The sequence below is a fragment of the Hippopotamus amphibius genome, chromosome 2 (genome assembly GCF_030028045.1).
Source record: "Hippopotamus amphibius kiboko isolate mHipAmp2 chromosome 2, mHipAmp2.hap2, whole genome shotgun sequence".
In the NCBI taxonomy this organism is placed as follows: domain Eukaryota; kingdom Metazoa; phylum Chordata; class Mammalia; order Artiodactyla; family Hippopotamidae; genus Hippopotamus; species Hippopotamus amphibius.
The window spans coordinates 129,975,746-129,995,363 of NC_080187.1; the positions used below are offsets into that span (position 1 = coordinate 129,975,746).

General features: G+C 43.2%; 1 protein-coding gene across 3 annotated transcripts in view; it reads left to right on the plus strand.

The window, feature by feature from the left end:
* The first annotated feature begins 1,392 nt into the window (after positions 1–1,392).
* Positions 1,393–19,618, plus strand: part of CHSY1 (chondroitin sulfate synthase 1) — a 70,770-nt gene continuing 52,544 nt past the window's right edge. The window contains exons 1-2 of one of the 3 annotated variants that reach the window (XM_057723102.1): positions 1,393–1,409; positions 16,260–16,755. In XM_057723102.1, coding sequence (XP_057579085.1) covers positions 16,390–16,755 — 366 coding nt within the window. In that variant the 5' untranslated portion in view covers positions 1,393–1,409; positions 16,260–16,389. Of the gene's footprint in view, positions 1,410–2,430; positions 2,802–5,505; positions 6,002–16,259; positions 16,756–19,618 lie in introns of those variants that run through there. The other 2 variants (XM_057723100.1, XM_057723101.1) reach the window with 2 other exon arrangements.

Sequence of the window (19,618 nt, forward strand, 5' to 3'; positions counted from 1 at the left end):
TTCCTAGAAGAACTTCACCTGTGTCATATTCTCCTTGACTCAAGTGCTCTAAACCTTCAGACCCAGTCTTTCCGGAAAATAGGGTATCCTCTCTACATTATGAAAGGTGCACTCCGAGTGTGCAGGTATGCAGGTGAGGCTGCTGACCTAGGAACTGAGGGACCCCTAGCAGCCAAGAAACGGATGAGGACAAAACATTTAATTGCCATCATACATTTATGTACTTTTTATCAGATTTTAGTCTAGATGAGCAAATAGAGAAGTTTAAAGCAGATTAGAAAATACTGAAATCAGTATGTCACGAAACTGAACGTTTGCATCTCACTAGATTCATGCTTTATGGAAATCATTGTGAATTATGGGGCTGTTGCAGAATCTGGGGGATCTGGTGACTACTTAGCATTTGTGCCTTATGGTCTCACTGGAAACCCCTTTGGGTGATTTTTGGGTCTGTAATTCATGGTTACGTGTTCTGTATTTTTCTCAAGACCACTGTTGGAATCCTGTGTTCACTGCATAATGAGGATTTTATTTTTAAATGTGGATCACTTCCTAGGGAGGGAGCCTGGCCGAAGCTCTGTAAAGAACTATTTCTGACATAAATCACAAGTGCCGAAGAAGGTGCTGATATCCAAAGAATAAACAAGAGTGACCACCATTCAATTCCAGAGACGATATCTCTCCCACAAGGTGACATTTTAAATTGTGTAATATTTCAATCATTTGGTCATCTTTGCAATGAAGAAAGATCCAAGGTTTACCCCAAGCACGCTTATTTTCTGTCCCTAACTCATGGGTTCATTTGATTAAATGATGGGAAGCTGTCAGGCCTAGGAAAATACTTTGCTCTCAGAGAGTTTCATTAAAAAACCCCAGTACACTGGCGACTAAGTAATAACATTAATATTTACACAAACATTTGTTGTATGGGCACTTCATCAGCTTTTGCTATCTTAGCTTAGTTTTTGTTTTTGTTTTGTTTAAAGAGGAAATGCGTAAAATTTTAAATCCATCATAGAGAAGTCGGTTCTCAAAACCTGTCTTTGGAAATCCACGGCACTTTTATGGACGGACTACGTTAAAATATCGACAAAGATTCAGATTAGAAACACTATGTGTCCACCCATAACGTAAGTAAAAGAGAAGAACATCACCTACCATTTCTTCAACATCCATTAAATGCTGGTAGTGTTAGGAACTTGGACATTAAGTATAGCGCTTTTTTTTTTTTTTTTTAGGTTAGAAACTAGTGGCAGGGAACAAGGCAACTGAATTCATGGTTCATTCTCCAAGCGTGCACGTCTCAAAACGGTTCCTGAACTGTTTATCCTATACGTGCTCGCTCCTACCCACACGGCGGCGGGCACAAAGATACAGTGTGAATCACGAAGACGCAGGGAAGGTAGCTGGTGAGGTCCGCCGGGCTGAAGGGCTGGGCGTGGGGACCGGAGTGGGGTTTCTCTGAGCGCAGTCCCTGAAGGAGGAACGAGGGGCTCGCGGAGCGTCTGGGGACCAAGAAGCCCCTTGTTAAAAAGCCCTCCCAAGATTCGCGCTTCCGCTGCGTCTCGCAGATCCCATCCCCGCGGAGGGGACGCCCTCGGGCCGGTGCTGGGGGCGCAGCTGCCGCGAGTCGGAGCGCGGGCCGGCGGGGGTGTGGTCGCCGGGCGGATAACGGGCTGCCGGGCGCCGCGGTCCGGGCCCCCGCCGGCGCCGGGCCCCACGCCCCCTCCGCCCGGGCGGCCCGGCCGCAGACCGCGCGGACGGGGCGGGGCGGCGCGGCGCGGCGCGGCGCGGCGCGGTCTTCGCCACCGCCCGGAGGGATGGTTTTTTTTTTTTTTTTGGTCAAACTTTGACCACGTGAACCGCCCCCCATTCACTTTTGCGCCAATCGGGCGGCGCGGACGGATCCCGAGAGGGGCCAGGCGCCGCCGCCGCCGCCGAGGCCGCTTCATAACGCGCCGTGCGTGACGTGAGGCAGTCCCGTTGCAATGGCGAGCTAAGCCGGAGGATGTGCAGCGGCAGCGGCGGCGCCGGCCACGAAGAGGACCGGGGCGGGCGCAGCGCCAGCGGAGCCGAGCCGGCCGGGGGACGCGGGCAGGGCGGGACGGGGGCCCGGGCTCGGCTGCTACTGCCGTCGCCGTCGCGCTGGCCGCACGCCCCAGTGCGCAAGCGGGAGGAGCCGCCGCCGTCGCCGCCGCCTCGTGCCCGAGCCGCCGCCGGCGCGCGCCGGGCACGGTCCGCGCTTAAAGGCGCAGGCCGCGGCGGTGGGGGTGCGCGTGAGGAACAAAGCGCCGGCGCGGGGACTGCGGGCGGCTCGGGGGCCGCGATGGGCACGGCGGGCCCGCGGCGGCCTCGGCGCTGCCCGGGCCGGGCCTCGCGGCGCTAGGGCGGGCTGGCCTCCGCGGGCGGGGGCGGCGGGCTGAGGGCGCGCGGAGGCGGCGGCGGCGGCGGCGGCCCGGCGGGCGGAGCGGCGGTGGCATGGCCGTGCGCGGCCGGCGCGCCTGGCTCAGCGTGCTGCTCGGGCTGGTGCTGGGTTTCGTGCTGGCCTCGCGGCTCGTCCTGCCCCGCGCCTCCGAGCTGAAGCGAGCGGGCCCGCGGCGCCGCACCGGTCCCGAGGGCTGCCGGCCTGGCCAGGCGGTCGGGGCGTCCCACGCCGGCGGGGCGCGCGGGGATGCGCGCGGGGAGCAGCTCTGGCCTCACGGCCGAGCCCCGGAGGGCGGCCCGCGCGACGGGAATTTTCTCTTCGTGGGAGTCATGACCGCCCAGAAATACCTGCAGACCCGCGCGGTGGCTGCCTACAGGTGAACCCCTGCTTTGCGGGCACCGCCTCCTGCACCCGGCATCCCAGCGCGCTGCCCTGCGAGGCCGCCCGTGGCGGGCGCCTCTGCCTGCTTCCCAGACCCAAGGCTCCCCGGGTTCCTGTGGAATCCGGGCGCCCCGCGGGCAGTGCCGGGCATTGGCAGCGGAGGTCAGAGGCGGGATGGTGAGCGCAGCGCTCAAAAAAGCAAGTGCTTTGGGGTCAGACGGACCAGGGTGGCCCTCTGGGTGTGGTCATCACCCTGACTTTGTGCAAGGCGTTTCATCTTTTCTTGTCCCAGTTCTCGCCTTTGTTAAATGAGCCCAACTGAATATTTCTCTCATAAGGTTGGTGGGAAAACTTAGAACAGTACTCGTGGCAGTGGGAATTACTATTGGAGTCTCTGAAATGTGCACCTTTAGCTTTGTGGAACTAAAGCTGATGTAAATTAATCTGGTTGGAGTCCTTCCACTTGTAGGTTTCACTGTTGGACTCATTCCTGTAAATGGAAGGGCACACTCAACCCCACCAGTCTGTTGAATGATTGGACGGAGAACCTTTGGGAAACGCAGTTCCTGGCCCATGGGCGATTTGGTGTTAACTAGCCCAGTTGAGTGATGTGGGTGGGTGTTATCCAGTATCTGGGCCCTTAGTGGGTTGTATGAGTCAGAAAAGTGGCTGGAATCGTGTTCAGGATTAACAAAGGGATTAGCCAAAGTAATCTTTAGAAGAGAGAAAGAGATGATTTTGGATTGGCAGGTTTGTATTGGAATGAGTTTGAGGTAGAAGAGGGATGTAGATTCGTGAAAGGAATTTAATGGAAAACCTATGTGTGAAGTACAGAAATGCTTACTCTACAGATAAGATTTGGGATTCATCCAGCCACAGAGCAAACCAATGCGGGAAGCCCTCCCGGAATAGACTCTTAGAGCAGTCATTGCTGAGTAAGGCCAAGTTGGTTGCTGTTCATTCTTAATTCATAACCGATACCTTTATAACTTAAGCTTTTAACTCTAGTCCCTGACTCACTTTTCAGGCATTAGATGTGAGAGGAAAAGCAGATCTCCCTTCCTCTAAGGGAGGAAGTAAAGGATTGAAAAGGAAGTTGAAAGAGCAGTAGGGAATATCTGCCCTTTCAGTGCATTGGTTCCCCATTCCTGTGTTTCGCCGCTGGCATCTTGTTTAAGTCCAGAGCCAGGTTCTGCCAGGAATGGTCGTGAGTGCCTGAAAAGTTTAGAAAAGTTAGCAGAAATTTGACTAATCATGATTTGGGAACCTGCAGAGCAAGGTTTTCTCCCAGATCTATCATGAATTACCTGGAATTTTATACAAATTGTGCTTTTTGCTTTTTTTTTCATTGAAGTATAGTTACAGTGTTTCAGGTGTAAACGTGCTTTTTGAAAAAAGAAATATCTACATCAGAAATTGAGGATGAGCTGTGTAAATTGTTTACAGAATGATTTTGAAAGTAAATGTGCATGACTCCAATTTGGTGACAAGTCCTTTGAAATCACAACTTTGGTACAGTTACCAAAGTAGTTTGTCCAAATAGTAGACGGTGTGATTCCCTGCCCCCCAAACAAATACATTTTCATAGATACAAAATCAATATATACAAACTAGTCAGGAGTCCTGGTACACCAGCAATACTCAGAAAATGTATTGCAAACTGGACCTACTGTTTAACACTTGGAGATGATCTTTTCCCAAAGTCCATGCTTGAGGCTCTACTCTTGGCCTCCTTTCCAAATCTACCTCATTTTTTTTTTTTTTTTGGATGCAGGATTTTATCTCATTGTTTATTTTCTTTAAGGCAGTTAGGGAGAGTAGAAACACAGTTTGCCATCTGGACCTTCTTTGTGGCAACTCTGCCTTTTTGATAAAACCTTTACCAGGAAACAGAGTATCCTGTTTAGTCATTCTGTCAATTTTCCTACATACCTTTTCTTGTATCTCTCTGATCTTCAGGAGTCAAGTTAGTTGGAGCCTGGGGGTGGACCTGCCTGGCTGGTTAGGTCCTCTGCTTCTCAGCCTGTCAACGCTGTGTTTAGACTGGCAGCAGGAGATGGTACAAGATGATTTTAGCCTTAAGGAACTTTTGGGAAAGGCCAGAATGGGGATGGAGGTTATAGGATGTAACTTATGATTATGGCTTTGCTGTGCTTTGCAGCCTGGGCCAAATGTCCACACTCAGCTCTTAAATTGGAAATTTCATGCGGTATAAAAGTTGGCTTGAATCTTCTAGCACAAGGTAGAACTCTAGTTTGGCACTGAGTTTTACATCATCCCTGAAAAAAACCTCAGTGTGTTCTGTTTATGTTTATTAAAGTAAGATTATTGTTTGGCTTGTGGATTGAAGGAGATGTCAGTGTGTTTAGTAAGATGGCACTATGATGTACTTTTATGCTAGGTATTGAAAAGGTCAGAGTTAAGATCTAATGATCTGATCTAGGAATTAGGAACTGTCTGAGATCTAGAAAGGAGCTAAAAAATAAAAAAGCCTTTGAAAAATTCAAGGAGATAACATTTGTCTGCACTAAAGTTGGTGCACTTTAATGATGGAAGAGCCCCATCCTTACTTTTACTTTTTGGACCTGCCATATGCTTACAGTAGGGAGAGAGATCACCAAGAGTTGTTATCAGTGCAGTGACAGCTGAAAGCAGGCAAGAAACAGATTTTAACAAACAGGCAAAACAAAACTCAAAGTGTAGCCCATCAGAGACAGGCCAAAAGTAACTCCTTCATAGGCAGTGAGCAGATACCATAGTTGTTAAGTTCACGGAAGTGATCCTGGTTCATCAAAATGTTCCCATACACTTAGGGCTCATCCCTTTGTTCAACAAATACATGCGTTGGCCCGTTGGGTCTGGACTCTGAGTGTTGGGGAATACGAGAGTGAAGATCCTAGTCTCATGGAGCTTCTGTTCTAGTGGGAGGGACAGGTGCTATAAAGAGAGTTGCAGCTAATGATGGGTGCTGTGAAGAAAAGAGAGCAGGCTAAGGGGCAGGGTGGGGTGGCGTCCTGTCTCTGTAAGGTGGTTGGGGAAGGCCTCCGAGAATGTGGTGTTCGGGCCGAGATCTGGTAACGTGGAGCTTCTGGGAATGTCACTGATGAGCATGCTGGGCAGAGGGAAGAGCTGCTGAGTCACAAGGCAGGGGCCAGCTTGGAAAGGAACTTGAAGAAGGTCAATAAAAGAAGGAGGGTGAGGCCTGATAAGTGTCTGGTCTTGTGGGATTTTACTTTAAGTGAATTGGGTTTGGTTGGGACTAGAGTGGTATTAATGGGGATGGAGAGAAGAGATATATGCTGGAGAGCTGAAGATGTGTTGACAGAGGGGTGAGGCAGAGAGGAGTCAAGGATGACTTCTAGAGTTTCACCTTCAACGGAAGGGTGGGTGGTGCTGTCATTGAGTTGGGGAAAGCTAGAGGAGGAATAGGTTTAGGGGGAAGGTGGTAAGTCAGCAGAGATCTGGTTTTGCACAGGAACAGGTGGATAAAGCCTTAGCTTTATAAATGTAATGAATGAATTTAAATCTGAATTGAACGAATATATTGAATTTCAATTCTCAAAGGATGGGGAAAAGATTTCTGTCTGAAGTGATTACAGTGTTGGAGCTCTGAAGCTATGTTAAAATAAAATTCCTCTAGGGTTCTGGGCAGGGTGGTGTTCTACAGATCAACATGTAAGATATTTTTTTAAGTCATCCGCAAAGTATTTGTATTCTCGGTAATTTCACTTTAAAATGGTACTGTGGTTCCTCCAAAGTTACTTATTATGCTGGTTAGTGACAGTTCATCGGAATCCCTGGCTGGGTTCCTTGTGTCTTTTGTTATGAGCTGCAATTCATATTTTTTCCATTTTTTTTAGTTACATCATTTGATATACAGAAGTTAGATATCGTAGTTCAGTCTTTTCCTTTCTGGTTTTAGGGTTGTTTTTCCCCATAGGCTCAGAAAGTTAATTGCCCTGGAGAGACTTTTTTTTTTTTAAGTAATATGTTTCTGATTCTAGAAGGGGTACAAATCACCTCAGCCCCATTTTTACCCCAAATGATACATTGTCTTGGCATGCCATCTTCATCGTACTCAAAATTCCTGGGTATGTTTTTGGACTTCCTATTTTGTTTCATTGATCTTTCTGTCTGTTCTTGTGCCAGTACTACCCGTTGAAATTATTGGAGGTTGAATAATATTTTAATATCCGGTAGACAAGTTCCCCTTTGTTACTCTTCTGTTCCAAACATTTCTTGGCTATGCTTACTTGTTCCTGCTGGGAGAGTTTTGGTGCTATTTAGATTTTTTTTTTAATTAATGTTTTGATAAAAAAGAAAAAAGCATATGTAGTTAGCTCTTTAGTCCATTTTCATGCCCAGAACACTAAGCTAATCCAACACCTTTTATTTCTCTTGATTCTTGTTTCCCCTGGGCTGAAGATGGGGAACTGTTTTGTTCTTTCTTTTCTTTCTCAGAAGAAGGAGGTGGATGGTTCCCCTTCTTTGCCCCAGGAGTGATAAAGGACACTACGAAAGATTAGCATCAGTCTGTAGGGAATTATGGGAAGAAAGTTTGAGAAACACTAGCTTTAGATCTAGGAATCTTATTACAAGATGTTGTTTTATCAGTTAATGGCCTCTTCCTAATGCTTTAAATGAAGGCAGACTGTTCCTTTTACCAGCCTTCCTGAGCAGATCTCAGAGTCCCTTCTTTCTTGAACTAGGTAAACCCTGTTTATCTTGAAACAGTTTAGAACAATGCTCGCTTTCTCAAATAGGATTCAATTTGGCAAAAAATTACTGAAAGCTGTCTATAATCCAAATAACCAACCTGAAAGTGAACTTTTGGGGTACAGCCATTTCACGTTATAAATGACCTGTGTAAGAAAACTGGTGAGGATCTGGTCCCAAGAGTGAGTTTAGTGTCGTGTGTCGTGGTTCCAATCTTGATGCCCTCAAGCAGGGTATTCCAAGCACAGTTGCGGTTGTCAGAAGATTATACGTGATCGTGTCTTTTTTGCTTTGGCAGTTTCACTTTTCCCCATCCATTAACTTAGCTGCAGTTTTTGAAAATAGATTATTAATTACATTCCTGCCGAGTTCATCATCTAGGGAAGGAAACAAATGATACTATTGGGTGATAGGGTGCCTGGCCTAATTACTGCGTGGGTACAGAAGAAAGAGGACTGCACTGACTTATGAAGGGGGCCGGGAAAAGTGTCAGTCACATTCTTACCCCTCTTACCTTGCATAGTCTTGAAGGATGAGCAGGAGTTTTTGAGGCAGAGATGACAACAGGTTCCTGGAAATGTGGAATAGCAGGAAGTAGTGGAAAGGACAGTTCATTGGGGCTAGGATCTGAGAGCTAGCAATTCCACTAGAAATCTTTCCAAAGGAATGTAAAGATGTGCTCAAGAATGTATGTTGTGAAGTGGGTATTCCAAGTATCTTTTGGTGTCCTGCATTAGGAGTTGTGGACCATAATTGATTTCACCAATTTGTCCATATTGTGATATACTTATCTAACCTTAAAAATGATGTGGCCACAACATTCTAGAGCAATTATACTCCAATTAAAAAAAAATGATGAGACTGAAATGTGTTTATTGGAATGAAGAGAGGTTCATAATATATGTGAGAGTAGGTTTTAAATTGTATGCCCACTGTGAGACCATTTTTAAAAGCAAATGAAGTAAATGTGTGACATAGACAAGAAAATGTAAAAGAATATACATACCACGATGCTGAATGATTTTTTTATGTTCTCGGCACTTTTTTGTATTTTCGAGGTTTTCTACAGTGAACACTTATTTTGTAGTAAAGCTACGTAACTACAGTTAAAAAAGATGACAGCTCTTGGGAGGAAATGTGGGTGCAGTTTTGAGCATGTTAGATTGTAGGTACCTGCAGGACTGCTGAGCACAGATGGCATGTTGGCCCTGGGTTCCCTGGGGTTTCAAGTCAGCGTCATTCTTGTTTCAGTAAATGACAGCTACTCCTGCCCCCAAATACAGGGGTAACACATGTATTTGGTTATTGTAACTATTTCCTCAGTCACTGTAACTTTACCCTTCCAGATACTTGGGAGAATGTGGAAGAGAATGGTGAAAATGTCAGCATTTTTAACATGAGGGCTTTTGTATATTCATATAAGTATTCAGCACCTCCATCTATTGTTAGTGTCCTTTCTATCTTCTGGATAGAATTGGAGGAACAAGAAACTTAATTACAATGTAAAAGTAGTGAAACTGTTTATCTCACATTAATTCAGTGTCATTTTCTGAAGCATTGGTGGCTACTATATTTGTTCTGTGGTTGAGTACATTTTTCTCTGGATGATTAAAAATAAGGTGTAGTCTGCTCTGATTTGATGTCACCTCTGGGCTTGCAAAACCTGAGAATTGTTGAAAATGCAGATATTATCATTAAAATGATTGTCTTGTAAATTGAACCTAGGTGCTGATTTTCTGTTAAACTTCATTCTGTGTGTTTCCAACCTAATGCCAGAAAATAATGGGGCAGGATTTAGAGTGGCAAAGGGACCCGAGCACAGAATGAGGGTTTCAGAAAGTAATGTTTGAGTGAAGGCTTCTGGCCTTTGAAAGCAGCCCAAACTCTGAAGGTGTCCCTTGCGGGTGGGTCTCAGTCAGGCAGACAGAGCAGGAGGAGGTGGCTGACATGAGTGCAAGTCTGCTCTCCTTGTCTGCGAGGACTGTTTTCTCAGCCTTAGCAGTGGAGGAGGGACTGCAGAAGAAATGTGGGTGGTGACCTGGGAGACAGGTGTGGGTATGAACAAGCCAGTAGGCTGGCCAGTGGCGTGTTACGGTAAGACCCCACCTGCATCCTGGCGTCCACATTTGTTAGCTTTGTGATCTTGGGCAAATTACTTATCTGGCTCTGAGCCTCAGTCTCCTCATCTGTAAATGTGAGTATCGGTATCTCTCACGCCTTGTGGAGTTGTCCTCGGGTTGAGTGTCTGATGCCCTCAACACACTGCGCGCACTCCATAACCCATTTTGGGTGTTGGTGATTGGGAAGTGGGCTTGATATCAGGGAGCACCTCAACAAAGGAGGAAGACTGGCGTGCACAGGAGTTGGCTGTGGGTTCAGGGTGGTTTTATTGTTTACGTAAACAACACTGGTTTTTTTCTTCTTAGAACTACATTTGAAAACTAATTTTGTTTATACTTGAAGCTTTGGAAATGGACAACAGGTCAGAATTTGCCTTCTGCCATTAACACTCCAAATTTTAATTCTTGTGTTTCAGGGAGGACGTATTTGTGGTCTCTGTTGATAAGTATTTCTGTTGTGTGCTGTGAACCTAGGCTCAAATGGCAGGTTGCTCTGAGCTCTTAATGCCTTGGAATTGCCTCCTGGGCTAGTGCCTAGGCCATGGTTGAAATGGGAAGCTGTAATCCACCCTCTAACAGCTTTATTGAGGCAGGGGGAGGGGAGGGGAAGGCTCTTTAATGCTTGCTTTCACTTTAAGTCTAGTTTTTAGGATTAATGGTAAGGAGTCTAATTTGATTTTTCCTTTAAAAAATTTTCCCAATGTTTGTGATCCCTGTTAAATATTTCCCCACCTATTTCCAAAAAAAATTTGAGATTGCTCATGTCGTAAGGTCATACGCTGTGAGACAGTTAAAGATTTTAAAAGAGGAAGCCACATGTCCGGAAACCACATACACAGAAGGGGGAACCTGACGCTAAGTACCCTGACTGCAGTGCTCCTGGGGATAATGGGCTGGATGAGGCTTGTGCTATCCTGCCGGGGGCATTCCTCCAGGTCCAGGAGAGGCCTTGTCCTCACTGCGTAGCCTGCCTGGGAAGATCTCCGAGTTCTCCTGCCTGTGGCTGCTCTGACTGGCGGTATAGAACTGTCCGTCGCGTGCTTTTTTGGGAGGATGAGCTTTGTAGCACTGTGATTGCTGCTCCATCTCACCGTGCCTCCTCTAAGGATACTCAATACATTTGCTCCGTTTCTCTTCCATAAAGGCAGGGGAGAAACTTCCTTGAGGTTTTAGTATTTGGAATCTTAACCCTGAACAGTGGGACACAGTCTTGTGACTTCTCTTGGTTGTCTTCTGAAAGGCTTATAACTGAATTTGGCCCTGTGTTAGGAGACATAGAGGCCACGTGACATCAGTTAGCCACTCCCCACCCCTATCACTGGCTCAGCGTGGCCATGGGTATAGAGGGGAGCAGGCAGCTTCCTCCCTGATTTTGCCCTCACTGCTATAGGCACCACCGTCATGCCTTGCTCCAACTGTCCTACTTTTGTTAGTCTTCTGCCTAATTTTCTTGCTTATTCTTTTCATCCTGTATGCATTTTGGTTAAGTTGTCTTAAATCCTTTCTGTAATGGGGAAGAATATATATGTATACATTTAATTCTTGTTATTTATCAATTCTGCAGAGGAAAACTATATTCTCCCTTCCTTCCTTGACTCCAGATTCTAAGGTGGTTTAATCATGTGAGTCCTTTCAAACTTACCACTATAACCATCAGATCACATATGTAATAGTGATTTGGGGGCACTCACAGAAAATCTCCCCTTCTAATTTATAAAACTTAATATAACTATTAAAGTTTAGAAAAGCAGAAGAAAGTACTTAATCTTACTTCTTTTTTCTTTTAGTTTTTTCCCATTGAATAGAGTAAAAAAAAAATTACAGAAGTAAAATTATCTGTTGTCAAATATTTTTATTTCTTTGGATGCTTTTCAGTTTAAAGCTTTCCCCTGGATTTAAAAAAAATTTTTTTTCCCCTTAACTCTGTTGGTTGTAGAAAACGTGAAGAAAGTAAATCCCTTCTGATCCTTTATCCAAAAATAACAGTAGTAAACACTTTGGAGTAGAGTGTGCATTATTTTATTTTGTATGTGTACTTTTGTTCCCTTACTCATCAGTATCACAGGTGTTCTGTTGCCTGCTTTTGAAACTGACCTATGTATTATGAATGTGCACCCAGGACAGTAGTCACGCTGTAGATGTGGTTTTGTACAGAAATGTATTTTATGTAGTTTTTCTTAAAGAGACCTGAATAGAAATGTAGACTCTTACTAAATCCTAATTCAGCAAAGGCATTCCTCAGAGAAGCTAATGTTGTCCAGCTGCATGACTTAACTGTGATTTAACTTGATATAGGGTCAGTGTTAGAAGCCTGGAGGAAAGGAAGGTTATTGGCTTGGCACTCTCAAATTTCAGTTGTCTTATCTATGCTTTAATTTAGCAAGAGTTGGTTGTCAGTCCATTGAAAATTGAGCTTTCTGGCTGGGGGCCCTTGCAAATGTTCTGTGATTTCAATTAAGTGAGAACTCTTTGCTCCCGCTTACAGCTGTGTTGATGGAAAAGTTTGCATTTGCTTATGAAAATTAAGGAAGCTGTCCTGTTTCCCTCTCGGGGTGGGGGGGGGGGGGCAGTTTGCTTCTTCAGTAGCATTTCCTTTATTTCTTTGAAATTCTTGATGCCCTCCCCCTGGTTCCCTCAGGATGGTGAATCATGATTCGTGTTCCAGAATTCTTTAACTTTTGGAGCTATTTAAGCTAAACGTGCCCTAAGTAAAAAGATCATAATTTCCCAAGATTGAAGGATTTACCAAAGCTCCATATTAAGAGATTTCCCTTCAAATCACCAATCATTTAAGAACAGAAAAGGGTAACAGGAGGTTTTTCCCTGGGTTCCTAAAAAGGAAAAGATAATTGGTGGAGTTACAGAGTGGCTTTTAAAAATGGTTTGAGGTTAGATTATCTGGTTTTAAAATTAATTGGTCACTCCTCGTGGACAAATTACACCACTTCAGGTTACAGTTCAAGTGTTCATCTCAAGTATTAGTCCCATCACTGATAGTTGTGTTGCGGGTGCTTCCATCACTGTATTCTCTCTGGGCTGGCACGTAGGAAGCAGAGCCAGATGAAATGAATTTTGATCCTCAGTCTAATATGAAAGATTCTGGTGTTTTAAGTGAGAACAGTTTTAAAGTCTTTTTTAGACTTCTACCCTGACATTGTCTTGAGATTGATTGTATGATACAACTCTGTTACATAGCTTGAGTGTCAGGTTTTTAGCCAGAAATAAGAGAAGCAGCATTTTTCACAGTGCCTTCACTCTGCTGTGTCATCTTGAGACAGACTATTCCAGGTTCAGCCCACACTTTCCTGTCTCCCTCTTTTTTTCTTTCAATACCTTATTTGCAAATTCTTGTCCTCTCTAATAAATCACGCTTTTGGAATGCTTACCTCATGCCAGGCTGACTTCTAAGCACTTTTCGATGTAGTCATCCATTTAACCCTCACCACAGTCCTCTAAGGCAGGTACTGTTATTATCCCCAGTCCACAGATGAGGAAAGTGAGGCAGAGAGTACAGACTGTTTAGCTTTAAATTATGTTTCAGAAGTACCATGAATGGAAGTATATTTCAACTCCAGCATGCCTCTTAATAATTGTATTCTGGTTGTGTTTTGATTAAGTTGGTTTCTTTCTGTATGTAGGAATGTTTGTGTGGCTCACCTGGAAATTTCTCAAAGATAAGAGACAGATGGTTTCTGCCCTTTTGCACGCACACGCGCATAGACACACAGGGCATCTTTAAGTTGCTTCACACAAGTGAGCAGTATTTATTGAACTCTGTTATATGCCAAGGACTGAAATTATTGACGTTTTCAAAGAATTGTTCTGCCAAACAGAAATCATTTCTACATAAAGGGAGGAATCGGGTTTCTTGACTTGGATGGGGGATCTTGGTATAACTTCGACCTCCTCAGACTGGGAAATTGTCTCCCTCCCCATGTTGGTACTGTGTCAGAAGAGTGTGTTTAAGCGATCATAATGGACTTTTCTCTTTACAGGAGGGGTTGATTTGTCTTTAAATTAGTTGCCTCATTCCTACTGTGTTTCCTTTACATCCTTTTTTTCAGGAGCATATCCTTTGTAAAAATGAAGTACAGCACCTGGTATAGCATCTGTAGTCCCATCAGGTTTCATTTATGCCAGATTCTTTGTTAAGGGTTCTGTAAATGGCTTTAAGACCTGTAGGTCCATTTTAAGTCCATAGGCATTAAGGGAAAAACATTACAACTACTGTATTACTCAGATGCACTTTTTTTTTTCACATGGTAACATCTCTGAAGTGAGGGTGCATTTTACAGTTGCTGTCATCATGTGATTACGATTGGCTATATAGGCATACCTTGGAGATACTGTGGAAGTTCCAGACCACTACAGTAAAGCAGATATCGCAACAAAGAGTCACACAGGGTTTTTTGTTTTCTGGGTTTTATTTTTTGGCTTGCCAGTGCACGGTTTATGCTATACTGTGGTCTGTTAAATGTGCAATAGCAATGTACATATGTTAATTTGTTTAAAAAAGCAATGTACATATGTTAATTTAAAAATACTTTATTGCTAAAAATGCTAACCATCATCTGAGCTTACAGAACCTACCAGCAGCTTCTTTTTGCAATAGGAATGGCAAAGATCACCATAACAAACATAGTAGTCATGAAAAGTTTGAAATATTGTGAAGATTAACAGAATACAATAGAGACATGAAGTGAGCAAGTGCTGTTGGAAAAATGGTGCTGATAGACTTGCTCCACTCATGGTTGCCACAAACCTGCAATTTGTAAAAAAAAAAAAAACAAAAAAACCCCCAAAAAACCAAAAAACAGTATCTGTGAAGTACAATAAAACGAGGCTTGCCTGTATTTTTGTCCTTGTTATTGGTATATAAAAGAACGGTGCATCTTATAATCAACTTCCTTTTTGATGCTTGATGAAAACCATATGTATTTAACCTTTGAGTTTTTGAGAAGCATGTTTGACAAATTTCAGTCCCGTGGAATTTTTTCTCTGCTTAAGTGAGATAAGTTTGAAGTCATTTTGTAGTCTTAATATTTGGGCTAGGAAGAGAATTAAAGTCAGTAATTGTTTTTTAAGTACTTCATTGTAGATTGTTTTAAAAATTACCAAAGTAATGCCACACTTTAGAAATTTAGTTTTACATTGAAAAAGTTCTGGAGATGGACTGTGGTGATGATTGCAGAACAATGTGAAGACAAATGTCAGTGAACATTGTACTTAAAAAAATGGTTAAAATGGTAAATTTCAAGTTATGTATATTCTATCACAATTAAATTTTTTTCCAAAAAAGTAGTATCTTGTTTAAAAATTTCCCTCAATATAGAGATATACAGAAAAGAAAGAAAATGAAAGCCATCTTTATACCCCCCAGCCCCTCCCCCATTTCCCTACTTCTGTACCTCTTCCCCACAGGCTGGTGTATATCTTTTCAGATATTTCCCTCTCCTTAAGATTTTCCATTAAGCATATGTATATTTTTCGTTGATCCTTCAATCACTTTTCACTGTAATAAATACAATTGTAACCTTTACGTACAATAAAAATATACTGGGGAGAGCATTATCTGGGAACTACGCTTTTTGATTGTATTAAGGCTTAATGTAGTGTTTCATTTATTCTCTTTGTGTTTTTCCTAGAAGCTGTCTGTATATATATATATATATATATATATACATATATGCATTTTTGTAGCTAGACTACTTCAGCTCTTAATACGTAGCATAAAGAAAGCATAAGGAAAAATGTAATTTGATGGCCTTAAATCTGTTGTTTGGTAGCAGGATTCTTCACTCTGTTTTCTACTAATTGACCACTGATGTTTCCTCTGGCAGTGGGATGAGAGGTTTCCCTTGAATCTCTTGTGTTCCAGAACTCATGGCTCTTCACCTTGACTCCAGTGGCTTCCCATTGCTTTAAAGCATAAAGGCCCCCATCTCCGGGGGGCTTGCTAGGCCGTGCAGTTTCCCCCCGTACTCCCCTCAAGACAGCCCCCAGTAAGCTGCGCTTGGGTCTGCTTCTCATCCTTGATGTTCATGCACCGCAGGGAAGTATTCCCCGCTCCGTGTCTGGTCTGCGTCCTTTGTTTGCTCGCCTTTCTTTCTTGGATAAATGTATATCTGTTCTCATGTCGACTCCATATCAGCTGCAGGATCTGTGTTCTGCTCACCACTGCACCCCCGTGGCCTAGCACATACTTGGCACTTGATGAGCGTTCCAAGAAAGTGTGTTGAATGAACAGTTTTATTTTTTCAAATTTTGGTTTATGGAGCAGAGGAGTTTGTAGATAGGGAGTTGTTAGTATCAGAGAATTAACTTGAATATCTAGACTTGCCCTGGCAATTTGGTTTTCAGCCATAGCTTAAATGTAGTTATCCAGGAAATATTTTAATACTTCATCATTCTTTTTTTGCTGAGATTCTTTTGAAAACGAGTTAGGGCTTTGCAATACCTGGTAATGTGGGCTTCTGTTAAGGGGAAGCAAGCAGATCAAGTAGCTTTTTATCATCCTTTTGAATGTACAGTGATTCAACATGAGTAGATAAGGGAATTTATGGAAATGGGAAGCCTGGAATAAACTGTTCTCTCACTGATGTTTATTTTAATTCCAGAACATGGTCCAAGACAATTCCTGGGAAAGTTGAATTCTTCTCTAGTGAGGGTTCAGACACGTCGATCCCAATTCCAGTAGTGCCACTACGGGGCGTAGACGACTCCTACCCTCCTCAGAAGAAGTCTTTTATGATGCTCAAGTACATGCATGACCACTACTTGGACAAGTATGAATGGTTTATGAGAGCAGACGATGATGTTTACATCAAAGGAGACCGTCTGGAGAATTTTCTGAGGAGTTTGAATAGTAGTGAACCTCTCTTTCTTGGGCAGACAGGACTGGGCACCACGGAAGAAATGGGGAAACTTGCTCTGGAACCTGGAGAGAACTTCTGCATGGGGGGCCCTGGCGTGATCATGAGCCGGGAAGTTCTCCGGAGAATGGTACCACACATCAGCAAGTGCCTCCGGGAGATGTACACAACCCATGAGGACGTCGAGGTGGGAAGATGTGTCCGGAGGTTTGCGGGGGTGCAGTGTGTCTGGTCCTATGAGGTAAGAATAGAAGAATATCCATTGATTTTGTCATTAGTTCTGGACCAGTGATAGGAAACTATTAGTGATAATGTCCTCTTTAAGGCTTAAAATTTTTTATCAAGTTATTATACATTTTTACCTTAGTTCTTTTAATTTGAATTTTCTCTTATTACCTCTTCTCTTGGCTTTTAGAACATACCTTCTGTACTTTTGTCCTAAAATCTTAGTTAATAATGGCATTTGGGATCCGAAGAAAAGGGTTGATACAGGTTACAGTGGTACTTTCATGATTTTCCAGAAGATTTATCTGATCTGACTTTTGATTTTGCAGGTGTGATTGCAAGACTGTCCCTTTTCTCCCAAAGGCCTGACTTCTCTCATCTGGTCATGTTGACCCACACAGTTTAGAAACTTACATGTTTTGAATTCATGAGTAATGATGTAAAGTAGCCAATAGTATTTGGCTTTGCATTTATTTTAAACTTTGCCTCTTTAACAGTTATTATGATCTGTAAGTTTGCAATATAGTTGTTCCTTTCAGAATAGGCAGTTTCTGAGTTATATTGATACATCAGTGCAATTTTTTTTGAAGGAAACCTAGTTGGAGATGTTTTCTCTTTAATAGTTTTGGAGAACATGAGTTAGCTTTTGACTTTTCTTTGTTTTTATTGGCAGATGTGCACCTCTTGCCTGCAGTTTCAGGATGTGATATTAGTCAGAATGGAAAAAATTCAGATTGTGTTGCGTTTAGATTGATAAACTACTGATAGTTGTGAAGAGCAGAAAGAATTGCTAGACCTTTGCCCCCCTCCAAAAAAAATGCAGTTTCAAATGTAAACTGTTAGCTTGTCTTCTGAGTTAATTTTCTAAAGTGCTTGTGTGAAGAAATGGTATTCTTGCCTGTACTTGCCTTTCCCCTAGACTTGTTTTTAAATGTCTCCTAATCACACTATTTCTTTCCTTTGAACTTTAGGGAAGTGGACATTTTCAAGTACACAGAAAGTAGTCTTCCTATAGTTTCCGATTGTAAAAGAAACATTGTAAATCCCAAATGTGATCTAAGTGAACCCCCTAATCTCTGTGTGCCTCCCCCAGCTCCCCATGCATGAGCCATTGCTATCTGGATCTAGGGGGAGATTCTGTTTTCATGGATTTTTGCTGTTAGGAGAGCTGTTTGGGGATTTCGTGCAGTTTAAACAAAATACAACTGGAAGTAGTCCTGCATTTTTCCCATCCTTAATTAAGTAGTTACAACCTTAACATGTTTCATTATGCTTAAAACGTGTAATGCCTTGTATATTTTGGAGTGCTTTATGCTGCCGTGATCTCTGAGAAGCTAGCCTTCCTGCTGGAACTGTAGAGGAGAGGCCTACCTTTGAGAATTTTTTAAAAATCTGTGTCTTGTGTTGTCCTGCTGTTCCATCTTATATGCTGCTAGATAGACACCAGCAGAGTCAGTATCTTGAGTTTATCAAGAACCCTGAACATTAGTGCCAAGATCGAGTGAGAAAGTATTGTCCTGGGCTGTAGGGGTTGGGAGGCAGTTTCGGGCTATTCCTCTTCATTATGATGTAATCACCAAAGTTTTCTAAGACCTGAAGTGAGGGTGCTGGGAAATCATCCTGTCTGTATACTTGGAACTGCCGGTTAGACTTGAGGCATCTGGTAAATGACCTTCTGAGCTAAAAGCATCTGGTGGGGGAGGAAGCTCCCTCCCTGTGCCCTGCCCAGGATCTCCGAGTCAGCTTCGGATGCTTCGCAGTTCTCTAGATGCCCGATGACACAGTTTTTTCTAGACACTGCTGGCTTGGCCTCCACAGGGCTTGTACCAGATGACTCTTCTTTTGTGGGAGAATGTCTTTTCCCAGAGTGTGGTTGGTCTTTTCACTTTAAATGTGGTGTTTTTATTATATGCAGATTATGAGTTTAAGTGTAGTCTAATTTATCATTCTTTTCCGGTGTGGTTTGTGCTTTTCATGTCTTAAGAAATTCTTCCCTTCCTTGGGTCACAGGAACTTCCTGTATATTTTTCTGTAAGTTTAGTTTTCCTTTCACAGGGAGTTCATCTTTATCTTTTTAAGAATTCCGTTGGGACATTTACCATTTTATTAGGCCTTTGATCTCTTCTCCATTTCCTTTTCTGTAGGGCTGTGAGTGGTTGTAACCTCAGTCGTCATTAGGTTTTATCGTTGTGTCCACCACTCAGGCAAGATTAATCCCCTCATGGGGATGAGGAACTTCTGTTAAACTTTTTGTAAATCTAGTTTTCTCCATGACGGCTCACATTATGAGAAATTATTGAGGCGGAGTCTTATGTTAAAGACAATTATGTTAAGCTTTGGGTCTTGAAAGGTACTTATTTAGCTCTGTTATAAACCTAGCCAGAAGGTGTATTTTTTTTTTTTTTTTTGCAAGTCTCAAATAATGCCTTGGGATTATACTTACATAATTAAAGTGGCTCATCAGGAACAACTGTCATGATCAAAATCCAGACTCATTTCTAAGCTTGTTTTGACTATTATTGTTATTATCATCATTATTTTGGCTGTGCCACACAGCGTGTGGGATCCTAGTTCTCCAACCAGGGATCAAACCCACATCCCCTGCATTCTGAGTGCAGAGTCTTCACTGCTGGACCGCCAGGGAAGTCCCTGTTTTGACTATTATTTGTGGCTAATTATTAATACATGACTTCAAAAACTTTATTTGGAAATCATTTTAATTTCACAGGAACATTATAGAAATAAAAAAAGTACAGGGAATACCCATACGCCCTACACCCAGAGTAACCTGTTTACATTTTATTCCACGTGCGCTGTCATTCGCTTCACTGACCCTCCACCCCCTTCCAGTACAGAGACAGAGACTCACCCACCCACCG